General features: G+C 45.8%; 1 protein-coding gene across 2 annotated transcripts in view; it reads left to right on the top strand.

Moving 5' to 3' along the window:
- The window catches only part of RGS22 (regulator of G protein signaling 22), a 94,451-nt gene that overhangs the window by 43,402 nt on the left and 28,866 nt on the right, over positions 1-22,183 (top strand). For both annotated transcript variants that reach the window (XM_083186997.1, XM_083186996.1), the window contains exons 15-17: positions 9,652-9,846; positions 11,701-11,793; positions 16,402-16,568. In XM_083186997.1, coding sequence (XP_083043123.1) covers positions 9,652-9,846; positions 11,701-11,793; positions 16,402-16,568 — 455 coding nt within the window. The remainder of the gene's footprint in view (positions 1-9,651; positions 9,847-11,700; positions 11,794-16,401; positions 16,569-22,183) is intronic.

The raw sequence follows: 22,183 nt of genomic DNA, 5'->3' as shown, positions 1-22,183 counted from the left end.
CTCCTCCTCCACAACCTCCTCCTCCTCTGGCACCACCTCCTCGGCCATCTCGGCAGTGCCCTCCTCCTGGGCCTGTGACGCCTCTGCCTGCTCCCGTGCCTGTCTTGCTCGATCACGGGCTGTGTTTGTGAAAAGTAAAAAAAGTGCCAATTAGTGGTAATTTGTATTAAGCCTTATCAACCTATAAATGCAAAGGTTATCAGTACAGATAATTGTACAGGCAAACAGCTCCTCAGTGGCCTTTACAAAACACAGCCTGTAACATGGCAGGTATGCTGTGACATTTGGGCCATTATAAGCATCACAAGCATTAATCCTCCCCAATCACATATTTTATGACCATTACAGGGTGTCAAACAGGAAGTAGCACTCATATATTGTATGCCATGTTTAACTCCTGATCAGGCTGGTGACCTTAGTGGATTAAATAATGTCAGGTAATCAATCATGTCCAAATCCACATTTACTGTTTAAATACTCACATCTAGCAATGCTGGCCCTTATGGATTGAAGCCTCTCTGGCTCCCTGCGCCGGAGGTCGGACCACCGCCGCTCCAGCTGCGCGATGGTCCGCCGCACCTGGGTGCGTGCGTAGATCTGCCGGCGGGCCACCGCATAGGCAGAGCGTTTCTGCCTATTCGTTATGAAGGGGCCCGCCCGCCCCAGCCTGGTCTCCATAACGGAGACCAGTGTCCTCAGCTCTGCAGGTGAAAACGGTGCTGCTCTGCCATAAGCCGCCATCTTAGCTATGGCACAAATCAAACAATCATGTGCTGTCATTGGTTGATCAGAGTGATATTTGGTATTAACTTTATTGTTCATTTTTACACTAACAGCGTGTATGCGCCCGAACAGACGGCTAACCCATTGCATCGCACACCCATCCTAAACAGTGTAAAATAAGATGGAAACACATTCTATCTAATCACCAAACATGGGTATAAGCAACAGGTGAAATAGTGTGCATCATTAGACACTTACACCTAACTCAACAAGGTACTAAACAGCTATTTTATAATGAAAGCTATGCAGCAGAAACATAGCAAATAGTGGCAGACCTTTTCCCAAAATTAGGCCATGCTGCCATGTGTACACTTACCTTCTACTGGGCCATACTACAGAGGTGGAATGAAAAGTAGCTAGCATCTAACCTGAATTTGGAGTGCTTTCACATGTGATTTGGATGCTAGCACTGATTACTTGTGGCTAAGTGGTGGACTGGATTGACATATGGAATGGGTAGTGTCAGTTGTACTACATAGCAAACAAGTGCACAGTACAGAAGTACATTAGAATATACATTTCGTGTCTGACCTCAGTTTTATTTGCTCATTGGTGTAGGAATCTGCATGTAGCTAATAAATCAGACTTACTGAGTTTGCCAGGTTTTTTGGAAATATTTTTCAACACCAAGGGGCGGGCCGTATGCGCCGCACGGTTGACGCTGGCGTACGGGATGCGGCCGTATGGAACGCAGGTTGCAGCTGATTAATGCCAATTACAGAAATAGTATTTAAAGTTGTCCTAGAGAGGCAAACACTTGTTGCAAACATGGCAGGCTCAGACTCAGAGGAAGACCAGGTGGTGCAGAATCTGTTGTCCCGCATGGAGGCCAACACCACCTATGTCCCCCTCAACCCAGAGCATCCAGATGGCCCATCAACATAAGGCCAATCAGCAGCTGGCCCATCCTCAGCATCAGCAGAATCATTGGGAACACAGCAGGTGGCTTCCCAACAGAGTAGCCAGCCCAGCACTTCAGGTACAGCAACCGGTGGACGTGCCCGTGGCAGTGGCAGTGCCCGTGCCCGTGGCCGCAGTGGGGCAACAGAGGAACCAACCACAAGAAACATGGCATATGAACCGCGGGAGCTTGACATCCTGGTGACCCGGGCACGTGATTTAATTGAGTGCCCAGCGGTGAAGTTGACACACACAAGGAGATGGAAGATCTTGGAGGAGATAACGGCGGAGATTAATGCAGTGGCTCCACAAGTTCGTCAGACGGAGCATGTTAAGAAGAGGCAAGTACATGTGTGTTACATTTGAGTAGTACAAGTCCAGTAATGTTAACATTCAATATTAGATGGAGTTGGTCAATGGGTGTTCACGTTGCTTGGAGGCACAGACATGTTGGCCATGACATAGAATTGATAGTTATTGGTGGGTGACTGTTTTTGTATCTTCTAAGGGTTGGTTTGAAAAATGAATATAATGTAAGTTTGTTGTCAGTAGGCACATGTTGTATTATGTTTCAGATTGCAATGGGTGCTACAGCAAACATGAGGAGTTACATGTATTAATATGTACACTTTGATTGCAGGTGGCACGACTTCAAAGGCAACCTCAAGAAGAAATTGACCCAGCGGTGGGAACACAGCCACACCTCTGGGGCTGGCCCCATGCCATCCAAGCTGGAGCTCACCCCCCTGGAAGAGATGGCCCAGTGCTGTATTGCAGTGGAGGAGATCCGGGGGGTGAGCACTATAGACAGCGAGTCCCCAGCGGAAGTGATGGCTTCTACGCTTGAAGGTAATTATTTGCCAGCCCATAAGTAGATGTTTAAAATTTGGTATGGAATGTGTGGTAATTGGTAATTTCTCGTTCAACAGCATCCCCACCGCTTGGTCAAGATTCTCTTGAGGAGGTTGTGGAGTCTGTGCCACCTGGCCCCAGTAGCAGGCCCGTGCAGCAGCAGCCGGGATTGTCCGCGGCTGAATTGTCCATGTGGGGCCGTGTGCTGGATAGTATTGTGCAGCAGGGAGAGTCTGCATTCGAGCGGGTGCGTAGGGCCGAGGAGGTGCTGCAGGGTTTGACCACCAGCCAGCAGAGTATCGCTGGGAGCCTGCAGGCTATGGCTGTCACCCAGCAATCCATTGCTGCTAGCCTGCAGGTGCTGGCTGATCAAGCCCTGCGGCAAAATGACCTCCTCCTCCGCCATAATGAACTTATGGTGGAGCTAGTTACCAGCAATAGGGCCCTAATGTCACCCGCTTCGGGTGCATTACCAACATCATCACTCCCTGCTGCCAGAGGGGGAAGATCATCCACCCCCTCACCAGCATGTGCTCCACATGAGCCACCATCTGACTCTGGCCGTGGACGAGGCCGAAGATCTGCTGCACGTGGCAAGGAGCCTGCCAGGGGCAAACGTGCTCGCAAATGAACTTGTGTCCCCATTAATCTCCACCGTTATGTCTTCCCAAATCTTCCATTGAGCTGTGTGTGTCAGCATCCTGTGTCCAAATCCATGCCCAGGGTCACCACTTTTGCCCGCGGTTCAAATGTCATGTTTGGTTCCCCTGTTGCCCTGTTTCGGCTACCATTACTGTGTGCTGTACTTGAAGTGTTGGTGCTGTACTTTTGTTGTGAAGCCACCTGATGTGTTCCTAATGATTCTGCTGTGGCTATTTATTCTGTATTATTTCTTTTTAGTCCTGTTGTGGTACCTTTTTTTTTTTTGATGTTTTTGCAATTTGTACCAAAGTTTCTGTAATAAATGTTATTTTGGTCCCCCAAATGTCTGTATTAATTGATACATGCAGAAGTGCCATGTGTATTAGTATTATTAATATTAAGTTGTGTGCATTATTTGCAGTGTAAAAGTGTGTGACAAGTGCAGCATGTAATGTTCCCTTTAAGCTGCAATGCTTCCAATTGTAGCAGTGAGAAGCGTGTAATTAACAAGTAATGGGTGAAGTATGTGATTGTATTGGGTTCAGGTGACATTGGTTGAGGTGCGTCCGTCCTGATTAGGCGTTCCGATTGCCTAGCGCATGACCGAGTGGTGTCCGCAAAGCAAGAGTAGCCTTTTGGACACCGCACATTTCTTCCCTTTTTGTTCGCGTGCATTCGGCGTGCTGTCCGAATGCACGCCTACCCAAATATGTGTACTCCCCCGTGTCCGCCCATGTTTCCGCCCAGTTTAGCCCACTTTGAAACTACGCCCCTGTGTCATTCCGCATGACACCCATAACACACCCCTATTGGCCGAGTGATTGCGGTGCACATTTCCGTACGGTATTCATGAGAACAAGTACGGAGACCATGCGTGGCACATGCGCGTCGCGTTCTCCATGCATGCGCAGATGGCTAAAAAACGCCATCCGAAAGAATGCGGAAAAGTCTGCACCGATCAGAATAAGGGCCTAAGTCCGACAGCTCTGGCTCACTTAATCCTTTTAAAGGGCTAGATGAGGATGGCTCTATCTGTAAATTGATTTACTAATGTGCTGAGAGCGCGTTCTGAGCGAGACTAGATCGCAGCACATCCCCCCAGGTGTAGGCACCATTGATTCTTCAGACCAAACAATTCCCCAGGCGCTTCGGCCATGAAGCATCTTCAAACCATTATGTTAGTGTTGGAAATGCTTTCAGGACAATACAAATAGAGAAAATAAAAATACTCCTCATAACATGGCCAAATTGGGATGACTCGGGAATTACTGTGTAGTTTGGTTATCTCATTCAATCATACAGTGCATGAGCTCCATTCAACTGACCCCCACCATTGACTTTAACAGGATAAACTAATGTTTACATAGGAGACCTAAGAATGAAACATGGAGACATACTATAGAATTTGATGGCAGATAAGAACCAGTCTGCCCATCTAATCTGCCCCCTTTTTTAACCACACACTGGGCGATATTCAGGCATTTTCAGAGCGATTTTAATAAATCACTCAGAAATTATAGCCCACACAGCGATTTACATGCGTGCCCCCCGCCGTTCTGAATCTGCCCAGGATTCAGAACGGACCCACCGGTAAATTCAGTGCAGTCACACTTATGCTCCTGCTCATCTCCCGCATGTGTGGCGCGGGAATGGGAAGGGCCAGCTGAGCGACTGTCACTGACTGAAGACGCCGGGGCAAGCCACCCAGAAGCCGCCGCGCCCGCCCTCTTCAGTCACAAGCTGCACTGCTGCAGGGAGAGGAAGCGACGCTGGACAGTAGAGTTGGTAAGTATTTTTTTTTTTTTACAATGTGCCACCACGGTTGGCTGCTGGCGGGGCGGGCAGACAGGGGAGGTTTACACTTTTGGGGGGTACAATGTACCACCAATGTTTATTTATAAGGCCACTGGCCACCAATGATTTTATCGATTATCAGCTTGACGCCCACCACCCAGGGGCGCCAGGGACAGCCTCGGGCTTCAGCCCAGGCCAGTGGAGCCCTGGAGGGGGGGGGGGGGGGGCCTTTACTGGGGGGGTCCCCACTCCCCCAGGGACATGGCCAGGGCTGACCAGCCAGAGGTAATACTTTGGCTGCAGGACTTATAATACGCGTCCCCCAGCTGTGACATTACCCTGATGGCAGTTTGAGGCCGGTACTGGTTTCCAGAATACGGGGGGACCCCTATTCCTTTTGTCCCCTATATTTTGGGAACCAGGAAAATATTCCCCTAAAGTCGCCTAAACACTTTCTGTGAGAGATTTGAAATCCCCCATGCCGAATCTGCCGTTATGAATCTGTGGCACCAATCTCTCTGTGTGTGGGCTCGTTATCTGAAAATTTCAGTTTAAGGGAAATCTCTCATGATGAATCTGCCATTATGTATCTCTGGCACAAATATCTCTGTGTGGAGGGCCCATTAGTTCTGTGTAAGTATATCCTTCTCTCTATCCCAAGCATGTTCAAATTGCTCTACTGTCTCTACCTCTACCACCTCTGATGGGAGGCTATTCCACTTGTCCACTACCCTTTCTGTGAGGTAATTTCTCCACAGATTTCCCCTGAACCTCCCCCAGTGCACCATTTTAGTTGCCCTTCTTTGTACAGTCTGTAATGTATTTATATCTGTCTGGAGATATGGCCTCCAGAACTGGACACAGTATTCTAGATGAGGTCGTACCAATGACCTATACAGTGGCATTATTACTTCTTTCTTTCTACTGCTGATACCTCTCCCTATGCAACCAAGCATCTGACTTGCCTTCTTCATTGCTTTATTACATTGCTTACCTGCAGCAAAGTGTCGACATGGCAATGGCCAAAACAAGAAAAGGTTGACATTAGTTTTTCAAGTTTTTTGTTCTATGCCGACATGGTCCCCCAATGAGTGTTCGATAGCTTGATGGTTAGTGAAAAGGACCAATGGTGGGAACACTGCACATGTGTAGAAGGTCCTATGTCCATGCATGCGGTGCCCACTAAGTCCTAGCATGATTGACAGGCTGGGAGTATTTTGGGGACGAGGAAGGGGAGACGACCGGGTCTGTTCCTCAAGACCTCTGCTGCGGGTCAGAGATGGCAATCTGTCATTCGGTCATCAAATGACAATAGTCACGCAGAGTGATCCGATGGTAGGGACGTGCGGTGAGGTAAATGGCTGAGGAGTCCCTGGCAAGTACCAGAGCCAGATTTGCACACAATATATGAGCCCTGGGGTACATGACGGCATTATACACATGTGCAGCAGTATACACTGCTGGAGATTCGCTGAGTTTTAATAGGAGATGTGCAGAAAAGGTAGCCAGGTGAGGCACTGCCTCACCTGCCATAGACTTTTTTTACTCCACAGTTTTGATTATAAAAATGATTCAAATAATACAAAAAAATTTTGTGGCATCCCTTGCATAATACTCATAGATGGCCAACCGCTAATAAACGCTGCTGCAAGCGACTCCGAATCAGCCCTGAAAGCGGTCTTGTAAAAAAAAAAATAGAACTTCCATCTTAGTACATTTACCCCTTTGATTTAAATCAGTATACCAGCAAGAAAAATTACAATAAATTCCCCCGACAACCTCTAGGTGGCAGCAGAACTGCACATTTCACTAAACCGCCGGACAGCACGATACAGTCCGACTTGTAAAATAAATACAAAAATCCTGAACAGACCTTATGGCATCGCACACAGATGAGAATGTTCACAGACAAATCAACCCATGGCCTGGATATTTGCTTTTTGTACTTTAGATAGCTTTTTAAGCCCTTTGCGAATACAACTTGTGTTTTCGTTGGAAGGCAAACGAGCGCTAATCTGATTCCTCACCAAAGAGGCTGCAAGCGACGCAGACCTTTCACAATATCTGGGCTCACCTCTGGCACAACTTGGTGTCATGACTGATTTCTGTGAGAAAAGCCATTACAATGGCTTCAGATATCACAGGCTTGTTACCGGCCCTCGTTCCAGGCCCAGATCACAAGCCTGCAGAGATATTTCTGCTGCCTCTGGAAATGTTTTGAATTTCATTGATTTTGTGGCTTATGACACATCTCATGTGTTTCTGGCAGCTCTCCTATGGAAAGTGTACATCACATTTTGGAATAAAACCAGTAGCTGTACTGCAATGAGGGCTCTAGAACATTCACGGCATGAAAACATTTTATTAGACACCTGTTTTGCGAGAACCAAGCTATCAGACAAGTTCTCTGTCTCTTGGGACAGAGCAGGAGCACCTTACGTTTATCTAAAGTACAACTTGTCGGGCCGGAATAGGAAGTCAGCCCTGGCATGAACATCTCCTCTAGGTCTGGCTTGGCCGTCTATGGTTCTGAACAAGCTACAAATCCTTGGATGACCTGCTGGCCTGCGGTTAGGCGTGACCAGTCATGCAGTTCAGCAACAATTACAGACTTACGGATGACATCAAACACGGGCAGTCTCAGTGTTTTCATCATAGACGTCTCTGTATACATTTCGCTAATGTCCCTGTAGATAATGAACCGTTTGGGGAATTTTAAAATAATACTTTTAATTCAATTTCATAAAACATTTTCATTTGTTACCATTGACTGCCAAATGTTTTGTCCAATATGCATTAGCTGGTAGCGTAGTAAACATTTCCCCGTTACGGTTACTTGGCTACAGGTTTATGTGCGGATGTATATTTTAAAAGGTTTGTAAAACTCCTTTGATTTCCAGATTGTTCCCCCCCCCCCTCCCCCCAGCGAGGAGTTGTTCCCCAAGTCCATTGTTCCCCAAGTTAATTGTTCTCCTCAGTTCCTCCAGTTAGTGCTGCAATGGTGGATTGACAACAAAGGGCCCCCGCTAAAGGGTTTGGTACCACAATGGCGTCTGTGGAGGCAGAGCAGATTTGTGCCGTTAAGCCGCACTGGACCACCAAGGTCCATGAATTGCTGAGAGGTTGGTTCTCTGTCTCGTCCGTACTTTCTGGTCTGCGTTGTTGCTCCAGAATTAATGAGTGGTAGTCATTAATCTTTTTTCTCCAGTGACTATGGATTATACTCTCATTTTAAACCCGAGATGGCCTTACTCCACCATTACCAACCTGGTTCCAACTCATTAGTGGTATGTCATTGGCCACATCCTTGTCGCCACTAGGCCATAGTCGTGGCTGTGCGATCAGGTCTGAATTACCCCTGTTACATTATAATGGTATTCATATGGATCAGTATACTGTACATGCATGCATACATACATACATACATACATACATACATACATGTAGAAGACCTAGAGACCAACAGAGTACCAGTAAACACATTTTGAGGCCGATTCAGACATGTTTGCACTGTTTGCAATACAGCCACCGAGTAAGTCCTGGGCTACGCAGCGGCTGCAAACAGTATGAACCGGAGAAGGAATCATTCGGTGGTGAGTGAAATATGAACGATTTTGGCCATAATCGCTCAGATGCAAATGGATGTGCATCCGTACACACCCATTTGCAAACCGAGAGAAACCATTTGCAAGGCGGGTACTCGCGGGTGCGGGGCGGAGGCAAAAAATGATCACGCGGTGGCCACTTTGTTCTAAGGAATGGATGCTGCAAAAGGAGAAGTCCATGAAAAGCCTGGTTTACATTGCAAAGGGTCTGATTCAGGCCTGTTTGCAGCCTAGCGAACAGGTAAGTGCCGCCTGCCACCCCAGCATTCTCCTGCGACCAGTGTCTATTGCAGGGCTGGCCGTGTTAGTGCGCTCCCAGCGACAGTCGCTCTGTACACACGGGATATGGTCACTCAGCGACCATATACCCGGCGATTCTGGCTAGAATCACCCCATGTGAACGGGGCTTAAGTCTAAACTTACTTTTATCCTGGATGAAGATGGCCGAAAAGGGGGCGGAGATGCCCATAAAATGCGGTACATTCCCCTGCTGCCACCTTCCCGCCCCCGAACCTTCCTGCATGGGGTCTACACATTTTTTGCGTATGCACATGCATAGACCCCAAACATCAGGAAGGGGCCAAATTCGGCCCCGAATCACCCCCAAACCCCTGCCTTGTCTCATATATCCCAGGGTCTTGCAGTAGAGATCTACTATTGCACCTAAATGAAACTTTGCTGCAAACTATAAAAAACCTAAGAGATGTTTAGATATTTACTAATCTACGGTATAATCCTCATTGGTTTCCTGCTCCAGTTCTAGAACTAGACTTTTGACTGGAAAGATTTGACATTTAGAAGTTTAGACTTGAGTTACATGAAATGTTTCCTATGTCTGCTGTCAAGGGGTAAATTTACTAAGATGGGCATTCTATTAAAGATGGGATGTTGCCATAGCAACCAATCAGATCTACTGTATTATCCCCTAGGTCTAGGAGGTGCTAAATAAATATGAAGTACAATCGGATTGGTCTTCAGTAGAACTCCCATCTTAGTAAATTGACCCCGTTTATTTTCGAATCCCTTTAACATGAATTCAATGTTATACTGATCTGCCTTCATTTGTCTCCCCCAGATACTGTTCGCCAATTATCTTGCCCCTTCTGCTTCCATGGACATAGGTGTTGACCAGATCATACGAAAAGAGATTTACTATAAGCTCAGTCCACCGTTTGAGGATTTATTTGACTCGGCTGAAGAATACGTCCTGACGCTTCTGCTGTCCGCCTGGATTCAGATGAATGAGTCAGACAGACAGGCCTATGAGAAGGTAATGTGTTACACCTGCTTAATGTAAGAGAGAGGAAACCTGATTTCTGAGAGGAGATATTAAGGCACATAGCAGCTATGTGGTCATATGATGGCAAGAGTTATGCCTGCTGAGAATGGGGGGTCCAGAAGCCTCTGTAAATACGCTCTAGTTCAGCAGATGTGCAGTGTAAAATGATTGGCCCATTCGGCCAGCATCCCACTAGCTAGCTAGCAGGGTTGCTCCCGCTACCAGCCCGGGTTACTGGCTGGTGTGAAAGGTACTTACCTGGGTTCGGGCGGCGGGGTCCAGACTGCGGGGATCCGGGCAGCGGGGCGGAAAACTTTGGATTTGAAAACATATTGAAAAGACGCTCCGGACGCTCTCAGCCAATCAGCTTCCGACCAGTCTTTTCAATATGTTTTCAAATCCAGCGCTTCCCGCCCCTTGCTGGACGGTGAATAGCGATACAAGCGCCGAGCCGCCGCTGCCCGGATCACCACAGTCTGACTCTGGACCCCGCTGCCTGGATGCCACTGCCCACCTCACACCAGAAAATGCAGGGACAAGGGTGGTGTGGAAAAGGCCAACCCGGGAATGTCCCTGCCTTTTCTGGTGTAAAAGGGGTATTAGCAGAATTTGATTACGGGGTCACTGGTCAACTCCAATCTCTGTCTTCACAGATCCCTCTCTCCTTAGCCAGCAAGTTTGAAACAGATCAGTGTCCCTGCAAAAATTGCTTTCTTGTCCAATTATGACATCTTTTAGTACATAAAGGAGTAATTTGGTCCATCGAGTGACCTGTTTTTCTAAAGCTTCTAAAAATAAAGTTGATGTTGCCCGTAGCAACCTATGAGATTCTCTATTTCATCTTCTAAGATGCAATAGAGAAATAATAGACAGACTCCGATTGGTTGCTATGGGCAACATCACCTCTTATCATTTTTCAAAGCTTTAGTAAATTTTCCCCTTATTGTTATGTGAGGGACAAGTTTATAAAGTACAGAGCTAGAACGTAGAACATGCAAAAGCGGGGACGGCTGCTGGATGGAAAAGGGTTTTAGTTGTAAAACACAATTCTTTTTTTTAAACTAATATTTTGTAAACAAACTTTGGAGGGGATTCAATCCCCGCCGCTATTTCTCACCGGGGGAAACCGCGGCAGGAGCCTATTTAAAGCTGTCCTGGCTGATCGACAGAACGGACCTGACTTTAAAAGATGTTGCTCGGCCATTTTAGCTGTCGCTCGGCCATCACGGCTGAATCTCAACAATCCATGGCTGTTTACACGGCCATGCTCCCTTTTCGGCCATTGAATCCCGCCTGCTGATTGCGTTCGAGCGAAACAAAAACGGGCCAGGATCACGGCTGTCGGGACGGACTGACAGTCACAACCGGAGAAATGACCCATAGGCCCTGAGTCACACTCACAGGGCCTGATTCAGACCCCTTTGCTGGCCTGCACATGTGCAGGGGTGTGTGAGGAGGGGCCTGCGTTAGGCGGAGTGTGGTTTACCTGTTTACTGGGGTATGAACACTCTCAGCCCAGCAAACAGGTCTGAATCAGGCCTATAATGTGGGTCCTGAGCAGGTAAACACTGTTTGTTTAAGTTCTGAAGGAATGGGGACGCTGTCTGTAGTACATTATTACAGTTATATTATATTCAGGCAGCTGCTGCACATCACAATCCACAATACTCCATGTACAATAACTGCTGTTAGTACAGTGATGAAGGATGACTGGATCTCAGCACTCAGAGCTTCTCTGCCCTCCCCGACCAGCTGGTCTTCCCATTCATTCGTCCCCGTTATCCTCTTCCCTGGCTGACAGGTCGGCAGCATTTCTTCCAGCTTTGTTTTATTCCTTTTTATTAGGTAGAGCTGGTGGAAGAATCCCGACAGCTGGAGTCTGCTAACTATGAAAAACTCCAGGCATTGCTACAGGAGAAGGCGGCCAGGAAGGGTGAGGTAAGATAAGACTCCGCAGCACTGTATGACACACCTGGGGCTAGTAACAGAACGACCACCGGAACAGGCCATGCAGCCTGGCAGAGTGGGGGCCTGGTGACTCCGGTCCACCTGCTGGAGTCTCACACTCTGCTCCTCTAAGCATTCTGCGCAGCGGGTGGAGCATGTACAGGGGTCCCACTAAAATGCGATGATTACTGGGGGCACTAATATCATGCCACTGTCACATTGCAAATGTGATCATTGATAAATGGCCCCCAAAATCTGTCACAGTCTGTATACAGCAGGGGTGGCCAAACCTGTCCTCAAGATCTACCAAAAGTTCATGTTTCTCAGGCAACCTGTGGATCTATAGTAGGAATGAATGCAGCAGGTTTGAAAATGTGACAGTTAGTAATGGCTACAGCTGTGCACCAGCTAGGTGACATAGGGAATGTGACAGTTAGTAATAACTGCACCTGTGCACCAGCTGGGGGACCTGGGAAATGTGACAGTTAGTAATGACTGCACCTGTGCACCAGCAAGGTACTTGGGAAATGTGACAGTTAGTAATGACTACAGCTGTGCACCAGCTAGGGACCTGGGAAATGTGACAGTCAGTAATGACTACAGCTGTGCACCAGCTAGGGGACCTGGGAAATGTGACAGTTAGTAATGACTACAGCTGTGCACCAGCTAGGTGACGTGGGAAACGTGACAGTTAGTAATGACTACAGCTGTGCACCATCTAGGTGACCTGGGAAATGTGACAGTTAGTAATGACTGCACCTGTGCACCAGCTAGGTACTTGGTAAATGTGACAGTTAGTAATGACTACAGCTGTGCACCAGCTAGGGGACCTGGGAAATGTGACAGTCAGTAATGACTACAGCTGTGCACCAGCTAGGGGACCTGGGAAATGTGACAGTCAGTAATGACTGCACCTGTGCACCAGCTAGGTGATTTGGAAGACGTAGATCATTGGTAGATCTCGAGGACCGGTTGGGCCAGCCCTGGTCTACAGTCTCTTAGCTTGGACTGTCAAAAGGTGTGTCTAAAGTTTTGTGCAATTGTCCATACGGGGAAGGGAATCCTGTTTCTGTCACTGGGCTTGGGCAAGTTCCAGTACTAATAATGAAGGTTGCAGCGGCTGGCTTCCTGCTTGCAAGCGCGTGGAATGTCAGATTAGCGTAATATAAGCCTAGCGCCCACTTTTATAGACTTTCAGCTGCATTGCTCTTGTACTCTCCTGCACAACTATTGCCCTAAATATTGCACTGAGATATCCAATGAGACAAACTAATATGTTTTTGATACATGTTTTGCTATTCGGCAATATACAGTTTTTGCCACAGTTTCCTCGGGCGAGGCTTAAAGGGCGTCAATTAAAAATGTGCGGTTAATAAGGTGGCTATCAGGGATACTGTATGCAGTTCACAACATGTAATGTGCCATATTAATGTTAACTACAGTAAGTGACGTTATTGTACAGTAACATGTGGCCCTTCAGCTGCTGTGGTACTACAGATACCAGCATAGCAGGTTAGCATGCCCTATTAGCCAAACAGGGCATGCTGGGATGTCTGGTTCCGGAGCAGCTGGAGGGCGGCATGTTGATTACCCCTGTGCACTCGCATAATGTATGCGCAGTGTGTGTCAGCATTTGCGAAACGAGTCCAGAATATGAGAAAGACGTTATTTTAACCTTTGATAAAGCTGCACTGTTGTTGCAAATATTCCAAGAAACATCACCACATTAATCTCCCAAACGCTTGGTGCAGATGTCAGCGACTTTTGGATAACACAATATTTACAAATGCGGTTGGTGACTTTGCCACAACGTCAATCGTACAAACCCGATAATCCCATTTACACAATCGGAATTAGTCATTCCAAGCGGAGTCATTCATCAGCCCTGTGGAAAAAACATAAGACCTCATTTATCATCGTTTCTCCCATTAAATTGTGATGTCATGTTTCATTTCAAACACTTTGAACAGGGGTTTAAAAATAAAGCGACCCAACAGAAACACCCACAAAGGCATTATAAATGGCAGGAATACAGAATGTATCTAATATCATATAATTGTAATTGTAATGCGTTTTGTGCAAAACCGTTGTCAACTGTTGGGACCCTTCCATGAAGAAAATGGTCTTGTAATAGATTTATATATTTGACTTGTAATAATAAGACTTGAAATTGTATATTTAGTATTACTGATGAATATGTTGTTTGCATACATTTGTTTTATTCATAACCAGTTTTTACGGAGCAGAAGAACAGTTACACCATTGGTTATACCAGATTCACCATCGGTGACACATTTCCGCACTTCTATACACCAGCGACGCTGGTTTGTGTATAACTCCGCCCATCTCTCAGAGCTCCGCCCATTTGGGGTATTTTATGTATTTCTCTGAATATTGTCATTTCCCAAACACAGGGATTCTGCTTAAGATGCACATAAATGGGTTCAAATAGGGGACTACATGGCTGACATCAGGTATGGCGGTCAACATACTTACGTTAGATTCTAGGTTGCTAGAAATGTGTTATCTTGTTCGTCACCAATAAACATTGACCGGGGTCAGGGTAATGCTGGGTACACACTATGCTGATGGTGCGGACTATCGCCGGATTCACCAGCGTAGCAGCCATACACACCTACCAGTAGCCTGCCCAATATGTCCGGGCAGACGTCACAGCTCAGAAGTCATTAAGGTACTTGTTTCGTTTCACGGCGCCCGATATATCGCATGCGATATCGGCCGATATATCGATGCGATCCGAAGCGATTTTTTTACCTGTTCATAACCCCACTATCCACTACGCATGGAGTTGATTGTATATAGTGTGGCGAGCGCAGTAATCCACGTACGCTCGCCACGCTTCGGACTCGGTGGCTTGCTGCGCTCGCCACACTAAATAAAATCAACTCCATGCGTAGTGGATAATGGGGTTATGAACAGGTAAAAAATCGCATCGGATCGCATTGATGTATCGGTCGATATCACATCCGATATATCGGCCAATATCGCATCCGATATATCGGGCGCAAGGTCTATCGGCTTTGGCTGTGCTGCAGGGCCAACCTGATTGGCCTGTTAATGATGTTGTTCTCATATAGGGTACTAGTGAGCCCGCTTAAAGCAAAAGCTTCGAAAGCTAGTCTGCTACCTTCTGTGTTTGTGCATGTGTGAGACAGAGATATCGTTTTACTCTGTGCCAACAGATGGCAGTGTTACGGAGACTCACGGACACTAGATATTATATACAGTATAGATGATACACACACCCACTGATGCATCCTTGTTGTGTACTGTATGTCCATGTTAAGGGAGGGAGGATGTGGATCATTAGGTCGACCAAACTAATGTTGACATGCATTTGGTAGACCGCTGAAGGTCGACAGGCCTTAGGTCAACACATTGAAAAAGGTCGACGTGGCTTTAGGTCGAAAGGGTTAAAGATCGATGCAAGCATTAGGTCTACATTGGAAGGTCAACAGTCAAAAGGTCGACATGTGTTTAGCACTTTTTTTGTCCTGGATGTCGACACCGTCGACATGGACACCGAAAAAGTGCACTGCGTTCCCTCGCATGGTTCGCTGTGCTCGTCATGCTTCGGGCTCGGTGAATCGCTGTGCTTAGCGCACTACTTTATTCTCCCTCCACGCTGTAGTGGATGGCAGGGCATGAAATACCACCTGCCGGCACATGTCGGTCAAAAACAAATGTGAAATACCCATGTCGAACTTTTGACTGTCGACCTTCCAAATGTCCTAATGCTTGTGAAATCCAAAATGACCATGTCGACTTAAAGCCATGTCAACCTTCAGTGGTTAAACTACCTGTGACCGTATACCGGGAGGGAAAACCAATTCCACACTTTACTGTAACCTAACATTAAAAATCATATTTCCAGTCTCATACACACATATAGGCCCTTACTCTGATCGCTTCGCTCAGACCCGAATTTGGCCAGTGTACCGATGTGCGTATACGCATGCACAAAACATTTCTGCGCATGTCTGTACGCAGGGAGCGAGCGAACTTGGTGAGAAGTCCGTTTGGCGAGTGCTTGCTCCTGGCCTTCCGAGCAGGGGGTGGAGAGGGGTGTTGCAGCCTAATCAGGGTCATTACCATATGCGCACGCCCTGCGTTTCATGGGCGTTCCCATGAAAACGCAGGGCGTGCATATGGAAATGCGGTCGTGACGTGCGTGCGGGGGGAGGACAGCTGACAACCGGATGTCAGCTGCCCGCCCATATCCCTGCTTTTACAGTATGTACCAGTGGTCTAGACCACTCTGGAAGGGTGAGCGTTTTCCACATCATTCGAATAATGGGGGAGGTTCCCACTGGGATTTGAATGGATGTTCACATAAAACATCCGTTCGCATGCGAATGGGCAGTTCCGGCGATCCATTCGCAAGGCTTAGTTGGTTTGGTACATTCGCTTCGGCCCGTGCACGGGTCCGGGCAAAGCGATCAGAATAAGGGCCATACTATATGCTCAATGCAGTTAGTAAAGATGTGCTTATACAGAATGTAGTGTTTTGTGTTATAATACAAATAATGATGATGATGAAGATGAAATAAAAAAAAAACACAATAACTCTCTTACCAGAACCAAGTCCACAAATCCGTCTTTGTTCCCCTTCCCGACAAACCTAAAGAGCCCAACCTGTGGGAGCAGGTCCCGGTGGAATACAGGAACTACAATCTCGGCACCTTGCTCCGGCACAGGATGGAGCTGGAACACTTCCGCAGCTTTCTGGATGATCATTTTGCAAGGTACAGAGTTCTGGAATTCTTAGCTGTTAATTTTGTGGTAAATAGCTGTTAGTTCTGGAGTTAGTGGCTTTTACTGTAGTTCTGGAACTATTAGCTGTTAGATACGGAGCTCTTAGTTCTGGAGCTATAAGCTCTTATTTCTGGAGTTAGTAGCTTATACAGTAGTTCCAGAGCTATTAGCTGTTAGTTCCGGAGCTATTAGCTGATAGTTCCAAAGCCATTCTCTGTTAGTATTGGATTTGCTGTTAGTTCTGGAGTTAGTAGCTTATACTCTAGTTCCAGAGCTACAGTATAAGCTGTTAGTTATGGAGCTATAAACTGTTAGTTCTGGAGTTATTAGCTTTTACTGTAGTTCCAGAGCTATTAGTTCCGGTGCTATTAGCTGTTAGTTCTGAAGTTAGTAGCTTATACTGTAGTTCCTGAGCTATTAGTTCTGGTGCTATTAGCTGTTAGTTCCGGAGCTATTAGCTGTTAGTTCTGGAGCTAGTAGCTTATACTGTAGTTCCTGAGCTATTAGTTCTGGTGCTATTAGCTGTTAGTTCCGGAGCTATTAGCTGTTAGTTCTGTAGCTAGTAGCTTATACTGTAGTTCCTGAGCTATTAGTTCTGCATTTACTAGTTAGTGCTGTATTTAGTAGCTGCCTGTGCTATATTCCTCATTGTGGTGTAATATGCATATGTATTTTGTCCTTGAATTCCACCCTCGCTGGAGATCAGTAAAGGACATCTAGACCAATAATCAGTCTCTGCTAGTGTTCTTAATCATATTAGTAATGTATTGCTTTTGTCCTAGAAATGTGTTTTGCTTGCAGCTTTGCCAGCTTACCGACCCCATAAATCATTCTCACATTCTTAACATGTGTGTTATGACATGAACCTTTTGATGCAAAAGTGCCCAATAAATTAGAATTACAGGAACAACTGATTGGTTTGAGACACAAGTACAATTATATTGCGCAGTATGCATTAATAATGAGCCTGCCAATTCCCCAATACCCATTTTATCAGTGTTACACAAAATAAGCACATCTACCCCCAGACTGGGCTGTAACAGATGCAATGCCAGCCCTGTGTGCTGCTCTCATTCCTCTCAGTGTCCCAGCAGCCCACACTCTGCCTCTGCATCTGACAGGAGGCAGGCCGTGCATCTCATATATATTCCTGTTTGCTGATGGTATGTGATATTTCATGTGATTCCAGTGGGTGGTTATCTGAGGACAAAACTTGGTCCTTTAGTCAATGTAAAGGATTTATATGGGCCATATATATATATATATATATATATATATATATATATATATATATATATATATATATATATATATAAATATATACAGGGCTATTTTTCAGCAGGCTCCAGCAGGAACTGAGGCCCTTATTCTAGTTCACTCTTTCTGACAAAATATTTCTTAGATGGACAAAACCATGTGCACTGCAGGTGAGGCAGGTGTTACTTTTGCAGAAATAATTAGATTTGGGAGGGGTTTTACATCTGCCTCACCTGCAGTGCGCATGGTTTTGTCCATCTAAGAAATATTTTGTCAGAAAGAGTGAACTAGAATAAGGGCCTCAGTTCCTGCTGGAGCCTACTGAAAAATAGCCCTATATATATATATATATATATATCTCTCAAAAACAATTGTGGGATGGCGCTAAGTAAAATTGTCAGTTTTCAATTAGTCCTGTGAACACCTCTATTGGATGTCTGTAATAAAGTCCACAAAAGCAGTCCATAAGATATTGTTTATTAAAAGTCTCTTTTCAATGGATAAAAAGTTTTTCCATGAAGCTATTCAAGGTGAATCGCATCAACCAACGCGTTTCGTCTCTACCGAGACTTCATCAGGGGTTTGCTAAGTTATCTAGGTATTTTCAACCAAGTATCTGGGAAAGAAGGTTCTGGTATAATCGAGTTCTAGATAACCAGACCAAACAAGGGATTAGGATCCAGCAAATCGGGGTCCCATCGAAATGGTCTCTTACAATCAGTAATGTGATCCTTTTAATATAATATCGCCATATTCAATATAGGTGGAATTCATAAAATGTTAACCAACCTGGAAACTAATTCCCCTCTTTAAATATACTGTATACAAACATTGGTTCATTCACTCTAAGAAAACATAGGAATGCAAACTTCTGTACGGAGGTGTTCTCACCAGAGAATAATTTCTATGAGGGTAACTACAGTATAGGTAACAAATAAATTGCTCTTAATCTGGAAATGTGTTCCCAATTCAAGCTCAGCATGGAATTTGAATGGGAACCCATCTCAAGTATGGTGAGAATATACAAACTCCATACAGGGCCGTGAGGCATTCCACATGCAGAAAATACAAACTCCACACAGATAGGGCCATACTGGGAATTTAACCTATGACCCCAGTGCTGTGAGGCAGAAATGCTAACCATTACACCGTCCGTGCTGCCTCATTTATCAGGAATTGACTAAAGTCTATTTTATTTTATTTAATTTCTGAGCCCACCTGGTTATTATCACCTGTATTTTATGCAAGAAAATGCTAAAAGATTTTGGTCCCGATTCCTATCCGCATGCCATTCTGATTTTCATGCAATTATTTTTGTGTGTGCTAAAAAGTCACTAAAACTACTATGGCGCGTGCGTCACACAGTGTACGCACAAGTCGCTGTTGCCATGGAGATGCACAGTATCAGAGATTTCTCAATAGGTGGCTGAACAGAGGCACAGTCCCTCTTATGCGCATGTTATGTGAGTGCCACGGATGAAGTGTCAGTAAAACTGGCTGCATACACAGGTGCTCACGTAGAAGGCCATAGACACTGCACCTGCCATAGGGATGGGGTGACCAAGATGCACCAATCGGTATTTCTGGGCCTACCGACGCTGACAGTGAGTCGTTGCCCATATGGATGTAAAATTCGCAGGTGGGCGATCACCAATAGATCAGCATTGTGTCTCTGTCCACCACTGAATAAAGCCCTTTGTCTCAGCGATTTATTCCTACAGCATCCACAAAATCGGAAAAAAATAAAAACACCTGTTCACTAGGCTGCGTATACTCGAAGCCTAGCGAAATCTAAAAAAAACCACCTGTTCGCTAGGCTGCTATACTCGAAGCCTAGCGAAATCTAAAAAAAAACACCTGTTTGCTAGGATGCGTATACTCGAAGCCTAGCGAAATCTAAAAAAAACCACACCTGTTCACTAGGCTGCGTATACTCGAACCCTAGCGAAATCTAAAAAAAAAACACCTGTTCACTAGGCTGCGTATACTCGAACCCTAGCGAAATCTAAAAAAAAACCACCTGTTCGCTAGGCTGCGTATACTCGAAGCCTAGCGAAATCTAAAAAAAAACACCTGTTTGCTAGGATGCGTATACTCGAAGCCTAGCGAAATCTAAAAAACCCCACACCTGTTCGCTAGGCTGCATATACTCGAACCCTAGCGAAATCTAAAAAAAAAACACCTGTTCGCTAGGCTGCGTATACTCGAAGCCTAGCGAAATAAAAAAAAACACCTGTTCGCTAGGCTGCGTATACTCGAAGCCTAGCGAAATCTTAAAAAAAAACACACCTGTTCGTTAGGCTGCATATACTCGATGCCTAGCGAAATCTAAAAAAAACCCACACCTGTTCACTAGGATGCGTATACTCGAAGCCTAGTGAAATCTAAAAAAAAAAAAACACCTGTTCACTAGGCTGCGTATACTCGAACCCTAGCGAAATCTAAAAAAAAACCACCTGTTCGCTAGGCTGCGTATACTCGAAGCCTAGCGAAATCTAAAAAAAAACACCTGTTTGCTAGGATGCGTATACTCGAAGCCTAGCGAAATCTAAAAAACCCCACACCTGTTCGCTAGGCTGCATATACTCGAACCCTAGCGAAATCTAAAAAAAAAACACCTGTTCGCTAGGCTGCGTATACTTGAAGCCTAGCGAAATAAAAAAAACACCTGTTCGCTAGGCTGCGTATACTCGAAGCCTAGCGAAATCTTAAAAAAAAACACACCTGTTCGTTAGGCTGCATATACTCGATGCCTAGCGAAATCTAAAAAAACCCCACACCTGTTCACTAGGATGCGTATACTCGAAGCCTAGTGAAATCTAAAAAAAAAAAACACACCTGTTCGCTAGGCTGCATATACTCGAAGCCTAGCGAAATCTAAAAAAAACCACCTGTTCGCTAGGCTGCTATACTCGAAGCCTAGCGAATTAAAAAAAAATACACCTGTTTGCTAGGATGCGTATACTCGAAGCCTAGCGAAATCTAAAAAAAACCACACCTGTTCACTAGGCTGCGTATACTCGAACCCTAGCGAAATCTAAAAAAAAAACACCTGTTCACTAGGCTGCGTATACTCGAACCCTAGCGAAATCTAAAAAAAAAACACCTGTTCGCTAGGCTGCGTATACTCGAAGCCTAGCGAAATCTAAAAAAAAACACCTGTTTGCTAGGATGCGTATACTCGAAGCCTAGCGAAATCTAAAAAACCCCACACCTGTTCGCTAGGCTGCATATACTCGAACCCTAGCGAAATCTAAAAAAACACCTGTTCGCTAGGCTGCGTATACTCGAAGCCTAGCGAAATCTTAAAAAAAAACACACCTGTTCGTTAGGCTGCATATACTCGATGCCTAGCGAAATCTAAAAAAAAACCACACCTGTTCACTAGGATGCGTATACTCGAAGCCTAGTGAAATCTAAAAAAAAAACACACCTGTTCGCTAGGCTGCATATACTCGAAGCCTAGCGAAATCTAAAAAAAAAAACACACCTGTTCGCTAGGCTGCGTATACTCGAAGCCTAGTGAAATCTAAAAAAACCCCACACCTGTTCGCTAGGCTGCGTATACTCGAAGCCTAACGAACCATTAAGCGCCACCCCTGCTGAATGCCCATCCCCCCGCAACCGCATCCCTTTGCTGGCATGCTAGGGATGTGTACACTAACTCATCCCCTTGCATGCACCACCTGGACGAAAAATCAATTCGATGGTCGCTGGCCATCGAATGATTTTTTCTCCGTTCACGGATAAAAGTAAGTCTATACTTACTTTTATCCTAGACGGAGATGGCCGAAAAGGGGGCGGGCGCTGAGGTGACATGAGCCGCCCGTCCCACTCAGGCATCAACCTGCCTGCGTTCCCCTGCTGCTGGCCCCTACCTGCCCCTGGACCTCCCTGTCCAGAGCTCCCCCCCTCACCATCGGACACCGGGCCGAATTTTGACCCGAACGAACGGGTCTGGATCAGCCTCTAAATTACCAGTGTTCCAAATAGAAAATGTCACAAGAAAATATACAGGTTCCAGCAGCACCACGGCTATCTGTATATTGTTGGCGAAATTTGGTGGAGGTAGAGGACGCCTGTGTTGTACATTGCCGAGTTATCACTCACCAGAAGCAACGTTCTGTAGGTCACATTACTAAGGAGATTAAACTTTCCAAATAGAACATTTGGAAAAGTTGCCAATAGCAACCAATCACCTCGCTATCATTTTATAGAAGTTACTAGATAAATGTTTTACTGTCTTAATAATACAGACATTCCTCACATACAACCTACCTGTTTATCGACCACCCGGACTTACGACCCGGGCCTTCATTTAGCGTCCGTGCTGTAGCTCCTCGGACTT

The sequence above is a fragment of the Crinia signifera genome, chromosome 5, assembly GCF_055691185.1.
Source record: "Crinia signifera chromosome 5, ASM5569118v1, whole genome shotgun sequence".
NCBI classification, from domain to species: domain Eukaryota; kingdom Metazoa; phylum Chordata; class Amphibia; order Anura; family Myobatrachidae; genus Crinia; species Crinia signifera.
Note: the sequence above shows the minus strand (reverse complement) of the source record. Positions and strands in the feature narration are given on the sequence as shown.